This window comes from Macrobrachium rosenbergii, chromosome 1 (assembly GCF_040412425.1).
Source record: "Macrobrachium rosenbergii isolate ZJJX-2024 chromosome 1, ASM4041242v1, whole genome shotgun sequence".
Lineage (NCBI taxonomy): Eukaryota > Metazoa > Arthropoda > Malacostraca > Decapoda > Palaemonidae > Macrobrachium > Macrobrachium rosenbergii.
The window spans coordinates 23,657,002-23,678,991 of record NC_089741.1 but is presented as its reverse complement, the minus strand read 5'-3'; the positions used below and the strand labels follow the sequence as shown (position 1 = coordinate 23,678,991).

The following is a 21,990-nucleotide window of genomic DNA, read 5'->3' as shown; positions in this document are numbered from 1 at the left end:
AAATGGGCGAATGAAATCTTAAAATTTTCCTGTGCCTCCTTTTTTTCATTTTCTAGTCCTAATTCTATTTTCATTAATGCTTTTTAATTTTCTTTTGTTTCTTATGCTATGACTGTTATTGTAAATGTAGGAAAAACAAGTGGAAATAAGTTCACATATACATTTGTGCATACGTGCTACATGTTTGCACACGTGCTGCAAGTTTGTGAATTGTAAAATACAAGTCTGCGGTAGTTTCTCACCTAATTTCATCTTGAGCTCATAATATACCATGCATCTAGAATCCTAGATGTTCCGTTTTGTTTTCGTTACAGCTTAGTGGCGCACAGTACAGACATTAACTAAAAAAAAAAAAAAGTTTGAATTCATCAGGAGTATGGCTTTTGTAGTTTAAAGTATCCGTAAAGTGTTATGCACTTTCTCAGTTATTCAAGAGAGTTTCAGCTTTTATGAGATTACTAGGTTTAGTTAGTAGACACGTGTGCATTTTTGTAAAACTTCTCTGAGTCTTTTTTAGCACTTGATGTCTGCGGTTAGAAATTACTGTAATAGTTACTTGCGAAAATGTATAATATATATCAAATAATAATGTTCATCCATTTATTCTTCTTTGTAGAAGGACGATAATACATCATTAGGCTGAAATGCGTTCAATTTCCCTAAAAATATTCATATAGCAAAGATAAATCTTACAGTTATAAATTGCTAATTTATATATCTTGATTGAGGAGTACATAGTATGTGATGAAAAGTTTTCTCTTCATAACTAATTCTTAAATATTGTGTATTTCATATATTAAGTTCAGGTTGTTCGTCTTGGAAGCTGTCCATCTTATTCCTCTTTTAGTAAAATTGTTAGGGTTCATATTTTTGGTAGATTTTAATTTGGCTTTCAATTTTATTCGGAGAATCAATGCAGCAAGGATATCCGTGTTTATATTAAGCATTTTGGTGCTAAATGTTTAATAAATCCACGCTCGTAAGTTAGCATTTGTCGAGGGAAAGTATTAGAAATAAAATTCCTTATGATCATCGTGGAAAAACGCTTATAATCAGAAGTACATCTCCGGCACGTTCAGATTTGGGGGTTCTGATGAACGCAGAAGGGCGAGCGCAGTTTAAACCTCGATCAAGATAGAACCAGTTTCACAACTCATTTAGAGGGAAGATTAGCACATCTAAAATCAAAGCATGAGGAGAGGCTTCTGTTACTTTTGTGGTTTCTTGAGACGTGCAAGTAGCTAATACTGTGGATGGTAAAGTGGTGATCAAAACGGGTATCACAGCTTTGAAGAAAAAGTCAATTTTTTGAAGAAAAAGTCAATTTTTTGAAGAAAAAGTCGATTTTTTTGTCCCGTGCTCAGTTGTTTCACGTTGCTCTAATTTCGTAATTAAACCTTCTAACCGGAATTTGCCTGTACTAGTCATCATACTTCAAAAGAAACTGATAAAAATATATGGAAAAGGAACAAATTTACATTTCTGCTATATTTTAAATCAAGTAGAATTCCTCCTCTCTCTCTCTCTCTCTCTCTCTCTCTCTCTCTCTCTCTCTCTCTCTCTCTCAACATCCTGTTATAAACAGCCATGCATCACACTCGTTTGCACTTCTCATTTTTTACTCCAGTTATGCCCCAAGGCTCCTTATCACACATCCGCTAACGCGTCATGTAGTGCCTCCACTTCGTCATTTCACACGCTTGCTTTGGGACATTCACTCTTAAATAAAATATATTTACACTCTCATAAAAGAGGCATTCATTTTCAAACAGTGTTCCTTCGTCAGTAAGGAGTATTTGTTCTCAAATTAGACATTCACTTGAAATTTTGGATATATTTTTTTTTCCTCACTGAGATTATTTACTTCAATCGGGAGAATTTTTAGTTTTGCGGTATTTATCGCTATTAAAATCATGCATTTGCTATCATACTAGAGGTGGTCGCTCTCCATTTGAAAGCTTTAGACTCACACTTGTTACAATCACAGTGGAGATAAATTCCTGGTATTCACTCATAACTTTGTAGGTATTAACAATCACACCGAAAGTATTCACTCTTGAATTTAGGTCTCTCCATCTCACAATGCACGCATTCACTTTCCCACTGGAGATATGGACCATCTGTTTGCAAGTCCCTCATTAATGTTAAAACTAGAATTCGTTGAGAATATAGCCTAATGTTTAAGGATCTTGGAGCAAGGTAGGAATAGCGTGTTCTTATCATGTGTAACATTTAGTATTTGAGTTGAACGATTGCAGTAACATGACAAAAAACAACTTGCGTTGATCTGACAGCGAGAGATTCGGCAGAGGATGAATATGGAATATTGTTACTTTTTTATTTGGTTTTTAAATTGGGAAGGGGCGGGGGAAGGGGAGAGGGCTGTTGCCCACTGGAGACCACTGAGGAAAGAGACAAGAGCAGGCTCGTCAGTCGTGGCAACAACAAAAAGGCAGGCATGACGTGACAGTAGCGGTTCATCCGCAATGCTAATTATTATCTGTTGGTACTTTCGCTTCGCCGTTATTTCCTGGGGTTTCTTCCTCTAAAACTCACACACTTCCTATTTGGTTCTGAGTTTTTTTTTTTTTTTTTTTTTTTTTCCGACTTCCATTTTCACTCTCGCACACACATCGTGGTTCAGCATGACTCGTCCTCACGGGCTCATTTTGTTATATTTTTCGCCAAAAGAAACTATGGTATAATTCGCTTTGTATTAATACAGCTTTGATGTTTAATCGTTCTCTCTCTCTCTCTCTCTCTCTCTCTCTCTCTCTCTCTCTCTCTCTCTCTCTCTCTCTCTCTCTCTCTCTGAGATAGTCATGATTTTTTTCTGTTCTCTGAAAGTTGAAATATCAGTTAATCTTTTTAAAAAATAAAAATTTTTTACGAACACAAACACGATTTTGTCTGTTTCCTGCCATCTTTTAATTTATATTGTTCGCAACGTATTAACTATCGTTTACTATTCTTCTCTGGTCTTACCTTTACTTGTGTAGCGTGTGTGTTTTCTCGTAATTACTGAGATGCTTCTATTTCTACTAATTCATTGTTACCTTCTTTCACCTCTTATTCATTCGCAACGTTATCTACTAATGTTTCAAGACACTTCCTCCCCTACCCCCACCTTTTTTCCCATTTTTATCTCCCTTCCCACCGCCCACTTCCATCGTTCTTATTTTACTCCCTTCTTTTGCCCTTTTCTTTGTTCCTTATTCCTCTCCTTTCCTTTTTTCCTACTTCTTTCCTTCTCAGTTACTTCTTACGTATTTCCTTCGTATTTTATATGTTCCTTCTCACTTCTCTCCTTTAGTTGTCATTTATTACTCCTCACGCCCTGCCTTCCTTTGTCTTTCTCTCTTGAATTATATCCCTTCCTTTTACCCTGCTGTCTCCCTTTCCTTTCTCATTTACTCCTCCCTTCAATCGTCCCGTTCTCTTTCAGGTCGTGTTTCTTTCCTAAACCTTTTCACTTTTTTCCTCCTTTCACTTTTATTCCTCACTTTTCTCTTTCTTTCATACCTCTGATTTTTTCCTTCATAGTTTCTTCATCCCATCTGTTCCTTCTACTCTCATTTTTCATTTACTCTTTTCCTCCTCTCTTTCCCTCCATTCTCCTTCAGTACTCACCTCTCTCTCTCTCTCTCTCTCTCTCTCTCTCTCTCTCTCTCCTCCTCCTCCTCCTCCTCCTCCTCCTCCTCCTCCTCCTCCTCCTCCTCCTCCTCCTCCTCCTCCTGGGGGGTTTTTCTCAGAGGACGAGAGGCGAAATGAATCATGTACTCTATTATCGCATTATATGCCCGTCATCGGGGAAATTGTTTCTCCTTAATTACCATCAGTTTTTCTCGTGACAACGGTTACGCCTGTTATTATGATTTTTTCATCTTTTTTTTTTTCTACTATTTTTTTTATTTCCGTCTCTTGCTGTCATCCCGATTTGATGCATCTTGCGCTTCCTTTAAAATTATAATGATCAAAGTTGTTCTTTGTTTCTTAGTTTTTATTTCATTTTGGTGTTATGTTTTATTCAACATATTTTTGCTGCTGTTGTTTCAAAGTGTAAATTTTGTTCACGTGGTCCCATAGAAATATAATTTCCCAAAAGGAATCTTTTATTTGTTTACAGCATCTGTTCTGTCATTGTTTGATGTTGTTTGCAGCTCTTGATGCTACAAATAAAAGTTTTGATGATATATATATATATATATATATATATATATATATATATGTATATTTATTTTGCGTTTCAGTATACCTTTACAAAGTGTAACACGGTATTCAGAAGAATCACCAATGTCATTGTACTTAGAGGTTTGATTTAGGGAATACTGTTGAAATGGCATTATTTCAAGTGGTGCAGTATAAGGAAAATGTTTCCTGTGATTATGCTCTATCTTGAATAATATATAAAAGTTATGCTGTATTTTGAAATATATTTTCACTTAACTCTAATTAGAAATACGTTGATATTATGTTTACTTGGAAAGGAATTATTTTGAAAAACATTTACTTCAGTTATATTTCCCAAAATAAAACCATATTTGGAAAAAGGTTCCAGAAAGTAATTCTGCTTTCGGGACAACATTCCATTTTCCAGTAGCAAAATGTGTTTCGTACTGACGTAATTTTGTATCAGCGGTTAACATTACTCAGAAAGAACACTGATTGTATATTCAGCATTGTAATTATCTCTTTTCTTTATTTGGTTATGCTTAGGGAAATTAGGAGCACCTGCTTATGATAATGTATTTAATCAAGTAAATTTTACATTAAATGCAACTCCCTTTTGTGTTTATGGTTATATGCATAGTGCTTTTTAATTTTTGTTTTTGTATTCATTATTTGATTTGCTCATTCTTTCTGAAGCGATTCTAAGCTACATCTTGTAGTTTTTAGATCCATGGATGTATTTTGTCCTCCCAGTCGAAAAGATCGAGTAAATCATGTTGCAGAGTTGTTTATAACCAACAAATCACATTATAATCCGAAAACATCTGTCTTAGAATCTCAAGGATCTTAATAATGACATTCCGTTTATGACTGAAAAAGAACGCAGCGTCACAGGAGACATAATAATGCTGTGGGAAAGTGAGTAACAGAACTAGTGGCAATGAAAGCACATATATGACGTCTGTGAAACCGATACAGCAGTAATACTGATGGATGGGGAAATAAACAGATGGTTTACAGTGAGTAATGGCTTTGTTATGACACGGGGAAAAAATGACATTTCAACCCCTGTTGTTCTTTTTCTCGCAAAGGGGCCGATTTATGGGGACACTAACTGTATAGAGGGTGGCATTAAGGCTAGATTAGGTCGCAAAGTGCGCCACAGTAATTGAGACGGAAGTGACAAAATTAGTGTTTATGGTGGAAAGAAAAGAAAAATATTTGATCCGAAATTGTTTGTAGCATGAAATCGAAAAAAAAAATTTCTCATCAATATTAGTAAGTCAGATTTTTCTACTATAGTGTGTCTGAGATATTTTTCGAATGGGTTCAGGGAAATCATATTTCTATACAGTGTATATGTATGTATGTATGTATGTATGTATGTATGTATGTATGTATATATATATATATATATATATATATATATATATATATATATATATATAAAATACATAAATGTACATATATATGTATGTATATATACATATATATATTTACTTTTTTAGAGAGAAATTTTACATAGTTTTGAGTATAAGAATATTATCCTGTATCCCCGAGAAACGCTTTCCAGTTCTCGTAAGTCAGAGAAGCCTTCAGTAATTTGGGGACATTTTTCCACGAGCGTCCTGCACAAGGGATGTTCTCAGCCAGAACTGTATAGTAATCAGGGATAATTTTACCCACCAGCATCCATTAAAGTGACAAATGTACAGATTTGATCAATCACCAGAGTAATGGTTATTGCCGCAGGTGGCTTCATTGACCATAAGGATAACTGAAGTTACATAGCGGCAGAAGAGCGCTGTCTTCAGTAACGTAATTTTAGGTCATATGCAACAATCAATGAAACTGTTCTCAGGAAATTAACCGTTAGGTGATATGTCATGTCGGACAAATAAAAAAAAATCAGCAAATGTCGTTATCTATAAAATATGCTATTCTTAAATCTATTCAGGATTTTCTCTATCTAAAACTGATTGTTGTGTGCAAAAAGAATGGCTAGATGTTTAATTCCTGGTAGTTCATGACTTAGTAGACAGTGAGTTTGAATGACTTCTTGGTTATAGTTTTGATATTTTGTAACACTGCAAAGTTGCAGGGCATCTTTTCCTTTATCGATAACGTTTATGATCAGTAAGAAAAATACAACAACAATAACGAAGTTTTGCGAAAAATATCTAACCTTAACATCCCTAGTCCATTACAGTGCGATTCAGATTGTTTGCTTGCTTATTTATAATCTTGCTTCGACAAAGCTGTGACCAAGTGTTCTGAATCCCTCCTTTCTCTCTCTCTCTGCCCACAGGCCTGGCGATGGGCATCGAGTGAGTGGCGGGGAGTCGAGTGGTGTGATGCTGCGGACGCAACAGCAGCAGCAACAACAGCAACAGCAGTCCCCCCAGACCAGCACCACGACAGGCAGCAGAGATCTCGCTCCTTACACACAGCAACAGCAGCAGCAGCAACAACAGCAGCAGCAACAGCAGTTGAGCAAAACACCTGTTCGGGACGTGGGTGGGGGGTCCACCCCCGCCCTCAAATCTCAGCCGACGCGCGATCAACCACAGGTAATATGTCGCCATTTGCATTTTTTTTTTCTCTCTCTCTCTCTCATCTTCTTTATCCGGTATTCCCTTGTCTCTTTTGATTTATGGCTTGTTTGATAGTCGCTATGAGAATCGTCACACTTTAATGACAGATCGAAAGGGAGGAAGCATTAGATACTGTAATAAGTTGATTGCGATGGAATTACTCGGTGGCTTACATGCCAGCCAGATTTAGTGATGAAGTCCCTTGCTTAGCGACATATCTTTATATATCTTATTTTTCAAGTGTCTTAGTATATATCCAGTGATAAGTCATTTGAGAAGTTATTTTAGTGTTTACCATGAATTGCTTTACGTATTGAGTCACTCAAACTATATAGACTTTACCTTGTTTTCGTTCCTTTTAAGATTATATTTCTTCGAGTATCATTAATCTTTTTCTACTCTCGCTTTTACTTGCCATCATTATTAGTATGAAGCTTTCCCAGACAGCCCATTTTTCATTCATTAAGGTCTATTCTTTTGTTAGTTTTTCATATTTCCTGTTATCTTTCGGTGCCGTCTGCCTAGGCCTTTCCAAACATGTATACTCCTCGTCACCATTCACTGTTTGTAATCACTAAACAACATTCAGCTATATAGTGTTATGTTTTGCTCATTTAATTATGTTGAGATCGTAGCAATATAAATATCTTATTTTCACTGTATTGTACTCTCTCTCTCTCTCTCTCTCTCTCTCTCTCTCTCTCTCTCTCTCTCTCTCTCTGAAGCAGTCTTTCTTTGCTTTTAATTTGATAAGGAAACGTAGCGAGAATTTCTTTCTAAGAAAGAGTCTCAGACGTAGAAAATATGAAGAAATGTTTTTGTTAGAACTCTTTGCTATTCACCTATCGTCATACAGTTATATTCGTATATTTCTGTCATGGTTGATAATGGTTTCATTATGCATTATAATTTAAATGCACCCCATTGTTTATTCTGTTTTCTTTTCTTTGCTGTTTTCCATTTGGCTTTGAAATGATTCCTCTCGGGCAAGTACCCTACTTCGTCAGGATAGTTTGCTAATTGTTCTAAAGAAACTCAAGTCGCAACCGTGAATCTGATTTTCTTTTTATGCAGCGATGATTTTTGTTTTAAAGTCTGATTTTTAAATAAATGAGCAAATAATTTTGATTCGTAGAAGCTCTTACATTATACCATGTTGTAGTCGTGAGGATAAGGGATATTTTAAGAATCTGGCGCAATATTTTTTTTTTTTTTTTTTTTTTTTTTTTTAAGGAAAGATCTCATAAATTGACAGGTTACGCCTTGCACTCTGACAGTCTGTTTTATTGATAGATTTATAAGCCAAATGATCAACAGTCCTTCACTGCATATGAGCATCCTAGGAAACATTCATCTTTCAACCAATGTCAGAAAAGCGCAGACATTGCAGTGAAGTTGACTGTCTTTTGCTGTGTGAAATAGCAGAAGTCATTAGTTGCTGTTGCTGTTAAGAAGGGGTAACTTGAGCTTTCGAGTGGTAAAGGTTATCGCACATCCTTGGTTAATAAGGACTTGGAGGGTAAAAATGCTTGGAGGCAGCAATTTGGCTTCCATCTCCTCCCACAACGTTTCAGCTCGTTCTGAACCTCTGTAATTATAGGTCGCACGTCACTTATGCAGAAACCTTGAACGTCCAGTAGGCCTACTTCTTTTCCGAGGTTGAGAAAAGAATTACGTAGCTTTGCTTTTGGCGTTTTCGTGTGTTTAATAAAGTGTGATATTCTGTATTCGAAAAGATTTTATACGCACGCTTTACATGCAAGATGACATTATACATAACTTTTCACGTGAAATATATGAACAATAATGTAAATAAAAAGTATTCACATTTTACTCATCATCATTCACCATCTATCTCCCGAGAAAGCGGAGGCCAGTATTTTTTTATCACGTGCTATGGCTTTTCAAGTGGATCTAGTTATCATCATCGTCTTAACCTGTCAGTGTCATTATCCAGTTTTCCATAGTCACTTTCATCTTTACTGTCCTTACTCGACTTGTGTACATCCTCCGCTAAGCATTCATCCCTTTTCAAGACTCGTTCCACGAAGTATTCTAACCCTTTTCTCTGTGAAGAGCTAAAGAAGTCATACGCATTGATCAGGAAACCATCTCATGTTACATAGTACCAAAAATTCTTCTCCAGGCTTTGTTATTGACGGAGACGCTTTTAAGTTTGGGAGAGGCTGCATTGGGACTTTGAAATGTCATTCACCTTTCGTTTGGTGACAGTCTTTCTGACTTATTTTAGTTTTGATGCATACGAAACTTTTGTCTGTTTTTCTTATGATTAGGATTTGCTCGTCTCACATTAATTTCCTTTGCAAGCTGATGATATTTTGAATAATAATACTAATAATAATAATAATAATTTTGCTACGAAGCGAAGGAACGTGACTTCAACACTTCTCAGAATATCCACGAACTGTTTTCCTTTCTGTATTCTTTCCTGAAACTTTTTGTAGTAGAGAACAATGGTTTCCAATGATTGTTCCGAGACTACTAAAGGATTCAGTCTCTTACAGTCATTCCTCATTACCCTTACAAGCAGAGGAACAATTTTTTCTCCCTTATGGGGGTCAGGGTGTCATCACTCCAGTCATCTTCTGATTGATAGCTAGTGCCGCTGCTTTCCATCAACAAACCAATATGTCATTGATTACCATCATTACTAAAAATACTCATGAGTGACATGAGTCTTGAAATGGAGAAACAAATCCGCAGTTACGTATGGGTACAAACATATTTATTAAAAATAAATCTATGCAGAGAGCTTACGGGAATCTATTCGATTCCCATTTTCAATTGAAAAAAGGAATAGAATAGATTCCCGAAAGCTCTGTGTATAGATATATTTTTAAATATATTTGTACTCATACATAGCTGTGGATTTTTTTTCTCCGCACATTTTCTTTATTGTTCATGAATCCAGTATAAGTTTAGCATATTGTGTCCGTACATAATAAAGAGAGGGGTATATGGTATGAACGGGTGCAAAGGTTTAATTTTCCCCAAAAAAAGTCTTCCCCTGGTGCCGAAACCAGCGATAATTTTTCGTCTTCCCGCATAAGTAGTGATTCATTCTTATTGTTTGAATGACCTGACTGATATTAGGCAACACATGGTATAACTGGTCGACGTTATCACTGACACTGCTGTATGGAGTTTGGATACCACAACAATCTTTCTTTTGTCACATTACCTTGTTTTGTGTTTTGGGATTTCTTAGACAATTTTTCACTCAAATACTCAAGGATACTCTTCTTGTCCTGTGTTTATGAATTACCTTTTTTTTTTATAAACCTATTTATCTTAAAACGGCGATGTTTCAGAACACTTCGGATTTTTACCATTGATTTCACTCTTATGCCATGCCATTATTGCTGCATTAGTTTCATCAGAGTAAAAGTAATGAATATAATTAATTACTATAATTGCTTAATGTGTATGCAAATCATGGACGATGTATAAATATATGTACAGGGAATCGTATGATCTTTATTTGTAATTATATGGAACTGCTGATGCAGTAATTTAACTAGCAGTTGAATATTGAACTTAACAGGAATAGTTCAAATATTGAACGTAGAGGAATAGTTCTCTTGTATGTTTGTGTGCATGGTGCTGTATATTGGAAAATGAAACAACTTTGGTTTTCAGTGCAGTTGATTTTTTTTCTCTTAGATGAAGTCACGGTTAATACTTTTCCAATGATGTGAATGGTAATAGTAAAACTATAGAAAAGTTCATCATAGTCATGCTATTTCACTCAATTTTTGTAGAGTGAAGGAGAGTATTTCCAAATTTTAGGATTTAAGCATTTCCGAGATTGTGACAGGGTTTTAAAATGGGCAGAACGTATTCGAACTTCGGATTAGAAAACAGAGAGGTTCATTTTTAGAGAAAATCGTTTCATTGTAGACTGGAATCCGTCTCATTTTAGAGGACTGGTGTTTTTCTTCGACCTTGTTAAAAAAGCTGAGCAACTAATGAGAAAGTTTCACTACAAGCTTCTTAAAAATGTAATTTCGCTTGTATTTCAAAACTTGAATGATTGATAGGCTTCTGGACCTCTTTCATAGAACTTGACTCATTCTTATTTATGCTTATAGACATTATTTTTGCTTGTGTTTTTCTTTTTCAGTTTGAATCTGCATTACCTCTTGCTGCTCATCCATGCTTGTTCATTTCTTTGTGTTGGGATCGCAAGATACAAATTTATCAATAGTCCAGTGTCTACTGATCATGATATGCCGTCATTAAACAGTTCTTTTGTTATATTGTAAATGCATAAATGTATTCATACATTTTCTGTGTTTTCCTCCGCAGGGCCGCGGTCGAGAGGGACGAGCTGGTTCCCGAGAACGTTTGGTGGTCGCGCCTTTGAGTCTGGCCCAGAGGGACTACCCAAGACATGACTACTACCAGCACAAACCTCAGGACTACCCGAGTAAACCGCAAGACTATCCAAGTAAACTTCAAGACTATTCTAGCAAGAACCAAGACTATCCCACGAAGCCTCAGGACTACCCTTGCAAGAATGGTGCCAGCACTCCTGTCTACAAGGCCCAGAGTCGTGAGGTAGTGCCTGCCCAGAGACAGCAGTCTCCCGGCGTCGCCCTCGGCATGATGAGCTCGCCGGGGGGTGGTGGGGGAGGGGGAGGCTTACGAGAGCGGGTTGCGTCCCCACACAGGGTGACGTCCCCACCTGTCAAGCTGCAGGAACCCCAGCGAATGGCCAGTCCCCCTGTCAAAATGTCCGATCCCCGATCACAGCACGATTTCGGCAAACCAGACATCGTCAAGCTGGAGGGCTCTCCTGCAGGAGGCGTAGGTGTGCCGAGGCTCAGCCCAGCAGGTGTGGGAAGCCATTTTGTACAGCAGTACCCGGAAAGGGACACCCCGGCGGCATCTCAAGGGAATAGCAGCAGTAACAGTAGTAACAGCAATGCCGTGTGGGAAGGGGGCTACCCGCTGACACCGGAGAAGTACCCTGTAAATGGTCCTCCGACATCTACGTATTCGCCCCTCTCCTTGACGGCCCTCCACCTTCAGTCCTCTCCTTCCCACGGGCATCGGGTATCCCATGACCCTCCTGAGAAGGTCATAGACGCACTGGAACAGAAGAAAGACATAAGTTATACTTCCGGGAGCAATAACAACGGTAGTCCAGGACTAGACGATGCAATGGACGATAAGTACCGTGAATACCCGGCAGAGAAGGACGAGGGTGACCCAGAGGTTTTGGTCGATGGCTGTGACCTCAAGAAGCTGGCGGAAGTCACTAGCAAGATGGCGCTGACTGTTTTACCGGACGATGTTGATACCTACAATGAGCTGAATAAGCATCACCTCAATGGCCACCTAAGTGCCCATCTGGAGCACCTCGGGAGGCCGGCAGGGCAACTCACCCCGGAGAGCACGGACTGCGGTTCCCTCAGCAAGAGTTCCTCCGACGGGGATAACATGATGAATCGCAAGAGACCGCCCACCAAGCTCAAATCGAAGAGGCGCAACATCCTCTCCTTCCCGCACCATCTGTCCGTGGATGAACTGCGCGTCATACAAGTAAGAGTCGGATTGTTGTTCCTTTTAAATACAACTTTTTTAAAATGTCAACTAAATTTCAACTGACCTGTAAACTACTTTTGACGCTCCTTTAATATTGTTTCATTTTTTTTCCACTTATCAGATTTACATATTACATTTACATGAAGGTATCTCCTTTTTGTGTTGAAAGTTGATTCAGAATTAATGTCAATCATTAGCAAGTTTTGAATCATCAGCCACTATGAGCTTAGCAGCAAAAACAATGTTAATGGTTTTTTTTTCCCAGTATTTTTACCTTAGGGAGATCTCGTAAAATTTCTGTTATAATATGCCGACGTTCGCACTGCAGTTCACCGGAGAATAACTTACTGTTCTTTTTTCAGCCCTACATATATATACGTTTTATGATTGTGTCGTTATTGTATAAAAGTATTCATCTTCGTACTTTACCAGCACCTTCCTGTGTGCATGCGGGGTGTGTGTGTGTGTGTGTGTTCCTTACTACGGTTATAAATTGCAAGTATTTTTCTGTTATTCACGTTACGAATTTATAATCTTTTGATTCTCGTTTGCACACTTGTTTTCAACTCGAGAGGAAACTACCTATTTCTTTATTACTTCCTGCATTGGGATTTGTTTTTATGCAATGGGCTCTCTCTCTCTCTCTCTCTCTCTCTCTCTCTCTCTCTCTCTCTCTCTCTCTCTCTCTCTCTCTCTCGGCACTTTGGTTTTTCACTTGTTTGTAAAGAGATATTTCGTGAATTGATTAGTATTCAGTACAGGATGCACTTCTTTTTATTCGTAGATTTTTTAATTGTCTTTCAAGGTGTTTCCAGTAAGGAAACAAAAATAAAGTGTTCCATTACCATTCATAACCTAAGAACTGGAAAGGACGCAATATATTTTGAAATGCTGTAACGTTATAGTAAATTATATAGAAATGTTGAAGTAAAGAATTGTGGTGTGCATAGTGATGGGTTATTAGAAAGTGACTGTTGTGTGGCATTTCACATCCTCATCTTCGTGTGTAATATTGTTGTTTTTCGTGTACAGTGTATATGTATGTGTATATACGAGTATATATATATATATATATATATATATATATATATATATATATATATATATATATATATATATATATATATATATATATATATACACACACACACATATATATATTTATATGTGAATTTATCATTTATTGTTGTAATAGATAATATATGGGTAATTCGATAATGATGTTTGTTGCTTATCGCTTATGAGTAGTGTGTAATGGTTTTGATAGTTTTCCATTTATTGCAAATTAAGCATTTCAAGGTTTTTTGTTTCTGTTAGAAAAATCTTGCCGAAAGAAAATCATAGAAAACCAAGTCAAGAATCTGACCAAATCGCGGAAGTCTTCCCAGACATTCTTCTTCCATCCTTGTATAACATTCTTCTATTTATTTTTTTTTTTATTTTTTTCAAAGACAACGCTTATTCTTTCAAGACACTCGTCTTCCAGTGAGCTCCATTTTCTCTCTTCCCGTTCGTGTCCGTATTTGAATAACAATTCTTTATATGTTCCCGTAAGAACGCCGAGGGCCGGAGCCTTCGCCATATAAGGCAGCCTTTTGAGTACTGCTTATGCTTATATCTCTGACTTTTTTTTTTTTTTTTTTTTTTTTTTTACGTAGGTTTAACCTTGTTTCAGTTCCTTATAGTGTAGATACGTTTAGCGTAGTTTTAGAAGGCGGCTGTCTGTTGAAAATGTATTTCAGATAATCTTAGAATTTTTGCGACGTATGCTCTTAGTCGTTTTAGACCTCTGCCTTTCGTGACGTACTATACGCTGACATTTTAAACTTGGGTTCCATGCAAGATAGCTTGAACGTTGTGCGATAAGATGGTGCTGAAATGGAGAAAATGGATTATCTAAATAGATTTTTGAAACTCTTAAAAACGTAAGGGGCTTCCATTTGCAATAAGGAAAATAACATTATTATTATTATTATTATTATTATTATTATTATTATTATTATTATTATTATTATTATTATTATTATTGTTCACTTACAGAAATAAATACTAATCAACGACCGAAGCAAACTTCCGCAAATCAGAATAATCATACATAAGTAAAGTCAGAGAAGAGAATAGTGAAGTTGAATTTAAAGAAATAAAGAGTGACTTAAAATAAGAGGTTCTAGTGTTAAATATTGCTCCATTGTACCAGTTTCGCTCCCTCTTATGGCATCCGAAGGTTACGAATTGCACCTGAGCTCGGTACTGGCCCATTACTTCTACTCTGCAATTAGGATTTCTGATCTACGGGGTGTATGGGAAGACCCACGACCATTAGAGAGTGGCAAGCTGAATGTTCCCCTTTTGATCTCATTGTATGTCAGTAGTATCTTACTTTGTCATTTTTGTCTTCCTGTGTCATTTTGTTATGTCAAGTCAAGTGTCTTCCTTTGCCAATTGGTTTTCCACTTACTTATTTTTCTATGTCGTTTGTAGAACGCTTTTCAAATTTGTGATCTATTTTGCTTTTTATTTTTTTTTATTCTGGCTGGTAGGTGGTACTTATGTTCTGTATTGCATATTTTACCAGTTTCCGTAATGCCGTTTGCCTGTATATGGCATACTTCTTGTTCTGTGAGTTAATGTATGATAGACATTGTATGTTTGTTGCTTCGCAGACAGAGTCTGTTGTGTAAGGTATAGATTTGGAAATTTCTTTGATAGCGTTTGTTTATGCATGGTATATTTTTTTGTCTGCAGCAATGACGGCAGGTTTTGTGTGTGATAAATTTGTGCTCTATTTTGCATGCCTGTGCGTCTTGTAGCTTACTAATATTGCTGTATTACTTTTACTCTGGTAAAGTCATGTTGATTATGCGTCATGCTCTTTGCTGTATGCGTTTGATTCTTTCGCTATCAAGATTATTATAAAGTTGCCTTTATACTCTCTCTCTCTCTCTCTCTCTCTCTCTCTCTCTCTCTCTCTCTCTCTCTCTCTCTCTCTCTCTCTAACGCGTTTCCTGGCAACAAACTGACCTGTGCAGGCAGTGTAGGGAGAAACCCACGCCAGCAACATACAAAGCATGATTGATAGGCAACGATCTATTAATTATCAAACCCACAAACCACGCCGCGTCGGCTTCCGCCTCTTCCTCTAAGAGGCCTCACCCGAGCGAGTGAGGGAATCAAGCCACACGTTCCCTCATTTGGCGCAGCTCCTAACTAATGACATCCTGCATCCGTAAATATTCATGACATCATCGCAAGGTGCCTCACGACAAATAGAAACAGGGAACTAATGGTACCGAAGAGAGTGCCAGATACCAGTCACTCGCCGTTATGGGATTTGTAATGAGGGGCAGGTGTTAATTGTCGGTAGCTGCAAGTTGCGAAGGAACGGCTGGGTTGGTAATCGATCTCGTTACGTTTTGTCGTACTTCCGGTTCGGTTTTGTCATTGTAACTTTCGCTTCGTTATTGTTAATATTTGGTTTTAAATTTGCAAGAGTTTTATATCACAAAACTCCTATAGAGATGTGAAGGTCTGACGAAGCTTCTATAGAGATGTGAATGTCTGACATAACTTCTCTAAGAGATGTGAAAGTCAAGAGGCAAGAGTCTGGAAGATGATTTGCTCTCTCTCTCTCTCTCTCTCTCTCTCTCTCTCTCTCTCTCTCTCTCTCTCTTCTCTCTCTGGTAATCTGTTCGCTCGTCGTGAATGACCTGGTTACAGTTATGTCACTTGCGAGTAAATGAACGATTTTACTTTTTCATTTTGGCTTGCAGACCGCTTACCAGGATTTAGAGTTATGTAATATTTTTATTTTTTATTGCATGAATTTTGACCAAAATAAACACATACATAATGGTTGTCGATAAAACTTCCAGTGCAATTTGATTGATGTCTAAGGCCAAGAAGCATAAACAAATCAACGTACATCAGAAAAATCTGGTGTCTGACAGATTCTTTAAAGTTACTGTCAAGTAAAAATTCTGAAATCTAATATTGCTTGTAGTATCTCGCGTGCGCCGAGGTAATCGCCTTCGGAATTAATTCTTTCAAACGTACTTCAGAATTGTATAACTTTCCTTACATATTCTGTTCTTTAGATATGTGTCTTGGAATATCTCATATCCGAATTCCATGACATGTTACCATAACATGAATTTAATGTCAGTATAAAGGAAAATGAGCAAACGCTAGATCGTACCTGCATGCGCCCACACATCCAAATCGGTATACATGTTTTTGCATTGAATATGACGGTGTTAATGTTGAGATTGCGAAGGTAAACTCTGAACGATCCGAATAATCTTTGGCTTTTAAAGTGGTGTATATATATGTTCCAATAAACGGTGGATAATTATAGGTGTCAAGAGATCAAATTTCAATAACAGGAGCATTTAGAATGGCCCTTAACGGAGACTAGCGTAAGGGCTGTAATGGATTGCCATTATGATAATGACGGGTCAAAGGAAGCTACTACGGGGCGCCTTCCTCCTCCCCCTCCTCCTCCTCCTCCAGATCTTCTTCACCTTTCGCCCTTCCCCGCCTCCAGGTACCTTCGTAAGGACGCTTATTTTCTCACTGTGCTCTGTTCCTATTCCTTCTCTTCCTCTTCATCGTCGCTGTTTTTTTAATTGATTTATTTATTTGTTTGCCTTTCGTACTTTCTTTCCTGGTGAAAAAGTAAATTTGCATATCAGAATTGCTCATTTTAAAGGCTATATAATTCTTTCGTGTCTCGCTATATTGTAGTGTTCATTTATTGCATAATGTTATTACAGTACGGCACTTCGACTAACATGTAAAGACTGCAAAATTGTGCATCATATGTAGATATATATACATACATACATACATATATATATATATATATATATATATATATATATATATATATATATATATATATATATATATATATATATATAATTAGTTGTGTATGTATCTATACATATGTATAAATATACACAAATATGTATTGTGTGCGTTCGTTTGTATGTGGGAGAGAGAGTGTGTCTGTCATGTTTTGCCCAGTTTTTAACATTTATGTACATTTGTGCGTCTGTGGGGAGGTGTGTTAAAAGTAACATAAGAAGTCTTCGTTATTTCTAGTAAGTTATAACTCGAAGAAGAAACACGAGGAAGCCCAGTAAAAACACACGGCACCAGCTAGGTAACAAGAATATTTATAAAACAGACGTGTAATCTTCTTTGCAGCGTCGCCAGGATTCCTACGGAGGCGGGTCATCCTCGGACGAAAACAGGTCCTCGGGACACGCCTCCATGTCCGATGGACACACTTCGTCATCACCTCCCATCGACACACTACCTCGACATGAACACCTGCGGTCGAACTTGAAGGTCGTGCCGGAGGATGAGCGGCTCTCGGCTGCTGTGACCTCAGCCGGTGCTGGATACAAGGGTGCCGGTTCTGGCAGACGAGGTCAGCCCAGGCCACGTCATAGAGCAACACCTTCAAAGGTATGAAGATGAGGGGAGCCATTCCAATGTTCATTTGTTTTTATTGGAAATATAGGACTTAATTTGGGATTTTGCCCCGTAGGATTAAGAGAGCGTGTCTTTATTTTCTTTTTATCCAGGGGTAAAGAAACCATTCTTGGTATAACAGGACATAATTGTTTGGCGTTCAATACCTCATGAAAGCTAAAGAACTTTATTTCTGTCAAGGATTGTGTAGTTTTATACAAATTATATAAAACAACAAAAGTCTTCTTGTCACCTTCATATGTCAGAACGTGATTGTTCTTTCTTGTAATTGCTGTCTGCATATGAATATGATTAATGTGAGAATAATTACAAGTCTGCATATAAATATCATTAATGTGAGAATGATTGTAAATGATTCTTTCTCAAGAATGAAAATGTATATCTTGATCTATGAACACTGCAAAGTTAAAAAAAAATATTCTTTTATTTTAGTTTGACTTATGTTATGTAGCATTACAGACTTGATCTCATTTTTTGACAGTAGTGGTTTGATGTAAAGTGTTTTAACATATTCCCCTTGGTATCTGATGTAATTGGTAACTTTTATCATTGCACTACAGAATTTAATGACTGTTAGTATGTGTTGTTAGTCAAAATCTGCATTTGTCTGCAAGGAGAAATTGTCTTTTATTTTCTACTTTGCCTCTGTAATGTTTAACTTACCCTTTTATCACTTGTAATTCACGCCTTTAGTTTCAACTCCTTTGCAAGAGAATACTTAACTTGAAATATGCCAGCTGGTAATTGTTTCTTTAGTGATTATTATTGTACGTTGTTTCATTGCTTATGTTGTTTTTTCAAGACTGGTAAGAAAAACCCAGCTAATATAAGAAAAGAAAGAGTAATTATTAGAATACTTATGCGGAAATGGTCTAATCCTATTAGGTAACGGTGATCTTGCCTTTTCGCTTTTAGTAGGATCAAGGAATTGGAAGAAACAAGAGAGCCCTGCCTTCCCTTCCCAACTCGCTTTCAAATAAACAATGAAAAAGCAGTAGAAATTGACTTGATGAGATAGCTCCTTTTGAATACCAAAATTTGTGAAACCGGAGAGAATCACTGTACAGTACATTAGAATTATCAAAAATGTTTCTTTAAAATGGTAAATTAACGTTTTTGTTATATAAGTTATGCGATTTGGTTTTTTCATTTGTAAATGTCTAGAGATAAAATACATATGTTATTTCAGATGTGTTTTCACAGGTTTCTCATATTACTAATTTATATTTACACTTCTGCACATTGTTTTATTTATTTTTTATTTATTTTTAGTAATGCATTGATGTTCTAAATAATCTCATTCCTTTACAGTACCCAATTTTCTTATTTGTTTTTCTTGGATTTGGCATTGACACATTCGGTTCATTGTTCATTTCAAGGACGACCTCTGCCTCACACTTGAAAGCGCCAGTGGCCTGGAGGACATCAAACAAGCAATCGAACAGCTTACAATGCGTTCTCAGGGCTCAAGGACTAGCTATTCTACCTCCACTTATTCTTCTATGTCTGGCTCTGAAGGTGAACCTGTAAGAAGGCTGATGAGACATTCGTCGCTGGAAACAATCAACACCAATGTCACATCAGCAGATGAATTTGTCTGGGTTGACAATCATAACAGGTGAGAGGTTTTCTTGTCTCTACAAATTGTAAGAAGGCTGCAGAGATATCTGCTTGTTTACTCTTTATAGTTTCATTTCATTGATTTATAATTTTTCATATATTAATAGAATGTTAACGCTTTCACCATAATATATATCGTAATCATTTTTGTCACCATTACACATGGCCTTGTGCTGAATTTGTTTATTGCCTTCACCAGTTAGTTTTATATGGCAGTATAAGAATTTATGGAAGTTTACTTCATTGTAGAGTAGCTGAATTTTTCTTGGATGTTTATAATTAACAAAGAAAATTTAACCAAAAAATAACTCGTGCCATCCTGTAATCTAGTGAAGCACATGTGGGAAGTGACTTCTATATTTGTGTTTTATTTTTTTATTCACCTTGTTTTGAACTGTCTATCAATCTTTTTGAAAATGAAGACCATTGGTATTAGATAACATGTGCTTGTCAGTCATATTAACCAGCAAGGCATTTCTCTTAGCATATTACAGTATTAAACTTCAACTTGCTAAGTCCCTTTGAAACAACTTTTTTCATTTGATGTTATGAAACTGGAGATTTCTGATGATTCTTGATGGTGAGATCCATTACATTGATAACATATATTTTATTTTTACTGTTTACAATAACATTGTTTTAGGTAACAGTGTACTCCATATCCTTCACACAATTTTCAGTTGAGAAAAATAAACTAATTTAATTTTTATTTTTAAATTTATTGAGGAAATCACCAACCATTTCTTTTTCTGAAACCAGACTAGTTGAGTTGCAGCAGCTTCCATGGAGTAACCACGATGTGTTACGGGTAGTTCAGCAGGGCCGTGTCAGGGAGCAGCTGGACAGGGTGTCCATGGAAGCAGTGCCGAGACTTTCCTACCTCCTTCAAAGAGCACTTGTAAGAGTTGCAAGAGAGGCCCAAAGGCTTACCAGGCCATTAGCTATGTGCAGTAAACAGGAGGTATCATCAGCTCTTAAAATTGTGTTATCGCCAGCCCTCGCTGATTCTTGCATTAAGGTAAGTTGAAGTGGCTTATGTATATCATGATTATTTTGTTACTTGTTATTTTTCCACATAATGAGGTGTTTTGAGATGAAGTTGTCTTGATTACAGAATTTAGAAACATTTTACTAATTTGCCCAATTGTGTTACAGGCATGTTTAAGGGCAGCTGCCATGTACACTGTGTGTGGTGATCAGTTGAGACAGTCCAAAAGTGCAAGAGCCGGCCTTAACCTCTCTGTGGGACGCTTTATGAGATGGATGTGTGATGTACGGATTGGAAAATTCATCCATGAGTAAGTTCATATTTCATACATTACAATAAATATTCCTTTTCTGTTTGGAAACTCTCTGGACATTTGTCTGAGACTTATTTTGGCAGTTTCAGGATGCATAATTCTGTGTTGAACATAAAGTTTTGCAGACTGAAGGTTGAATATTTCCTTTACAGGTATGCTGCAGTTTACCTTACAGCAGGAATGGAAAATTTGTTAGAGGAAATGGTTTTACAATGCCTTCCTGCTGAGGAAGACCACATGCTTACTGCAAGTGTATTAGAGCATGCCATTGCAAACAATAGTGACCTTTGGGGGTTACTGCAACCGTATGCTCATCTTAATGCTGGAAGGACTGCCACAGGTATATTGCAAAAATTCTGTTGTTATCTTACATATAATTTTGATGAGATTAAAAAATTTGGAAGACATTATTTAAATACTGGAATTGTTATCAGATTTCATTACATTACTGTCTCACTACGTAGCTTTTTTTGTCCACTTTTTAATGTATTATACTTTGTCATTCAGAAATGTTTTTCATAATTGTTACAGGAGCATTGTGTTTGCCAAGATGGGAAAGCACCAATAGCATTGAGGCATCCTCTGGTAGTGGGGGTTCATCGACAGGGGCTAATAGAGGTAGTGGTGGAAGTGCAGGTTCAGGAAGTGGTGCTGGTGCAGGGGCTACATCATCAACGCCAGTCACACAAGGAGGAAATGATGGAGTTGGAAACTGTAACAGTAGTAGTGGTCCTCAGCCTTCAAGATGCTCATCAAGTGTTACATTAACTCCTGAAGAGCACACAAGAAGTAGCAAGGTAAAGAACAATAGTCAGTATGTTCATGGCGAAAAACAAAAACAAAAAATTTTTTTTCTAGAATTAAGTTTTTAAAAAACATACATAATGTTGTAGTAACACTGGCTTCTTGGTTTAGTTGATTTAGTTTAAGATGATTGTTGTATGTAAAGCATATTATATAGGAGACTTTTTGTTTTAGTGGTAAAAAACATTATTTTACTTTTGCAGACACTTGAGCAGTCTCTTTTAACGACATGTGTTGGGTCTTTAGCTGAACTGAGTGAATTGTTAAGTGTTGTTGCTCTTCATCATCACAGAGCTACCAACACGGCTTCTCCTTCTCGTGCACAGGTAATTGAGGCTTTGTTCTAATGTGGGGAATCATGTTGATGAGATTTATAGTGTTGCCAAGTATTAATGAAATTTACTAAAGATTTTTTCAAAAAGTTTAATGAA

At 36.9% G+C, this 21,990-nt stretch overlaps 1 protein-coding gene across 5 annotated transcripts in view; it reads left to right on the top strand.

Moving 5' to 3' along the window:
* The window catches only part of LOC136842054 (ankyrin repeat and BTB/POZ domain-containing protein 2), a 503,426-nt gene that overhangs the window by 465,134 nt on the left and 16,302 nt on the right, over positions 1-21,990 (top strand). For all 5 annotated transcript variants that reach the window (XM_067109545.1, XM_067109520.1, XM_067109574.1 and 2 more), the window contains 9 exons: positions 6,479-6,740; positions 11,094-12,332; positions 17,544-17,807; positions 19,214-19,452; positions 20,214-20,472; positions 20,610-20,752; positions 20,908-21,095; positions 21,287-21,552; positions 21,763-21,885. In XM_067109545.1, coding sequence (XP_066965646.1) covers positions 6,479-6,740; positions 11,094-12,332; positions 17,544-17,807; positions 19,214-19,452; positions 20,214-20,472; positions 20,610-20,752; positions 20,908-21,095; positions 21,287-21,552; positions 21,763-21,885 — 2,983 coding nt within the window. The remainder of the gene's footprint in view (positions 1-6,478; positions 6,741-11,093; positions 12,333-17,543; positions 17,808-19,213; positions 19,453-20,213; positions 20,473-20,609; positions 20,753-20,907; positions 21,096-21,286; positions 21,553-21,762; positions 21,886-21,990) is intronic.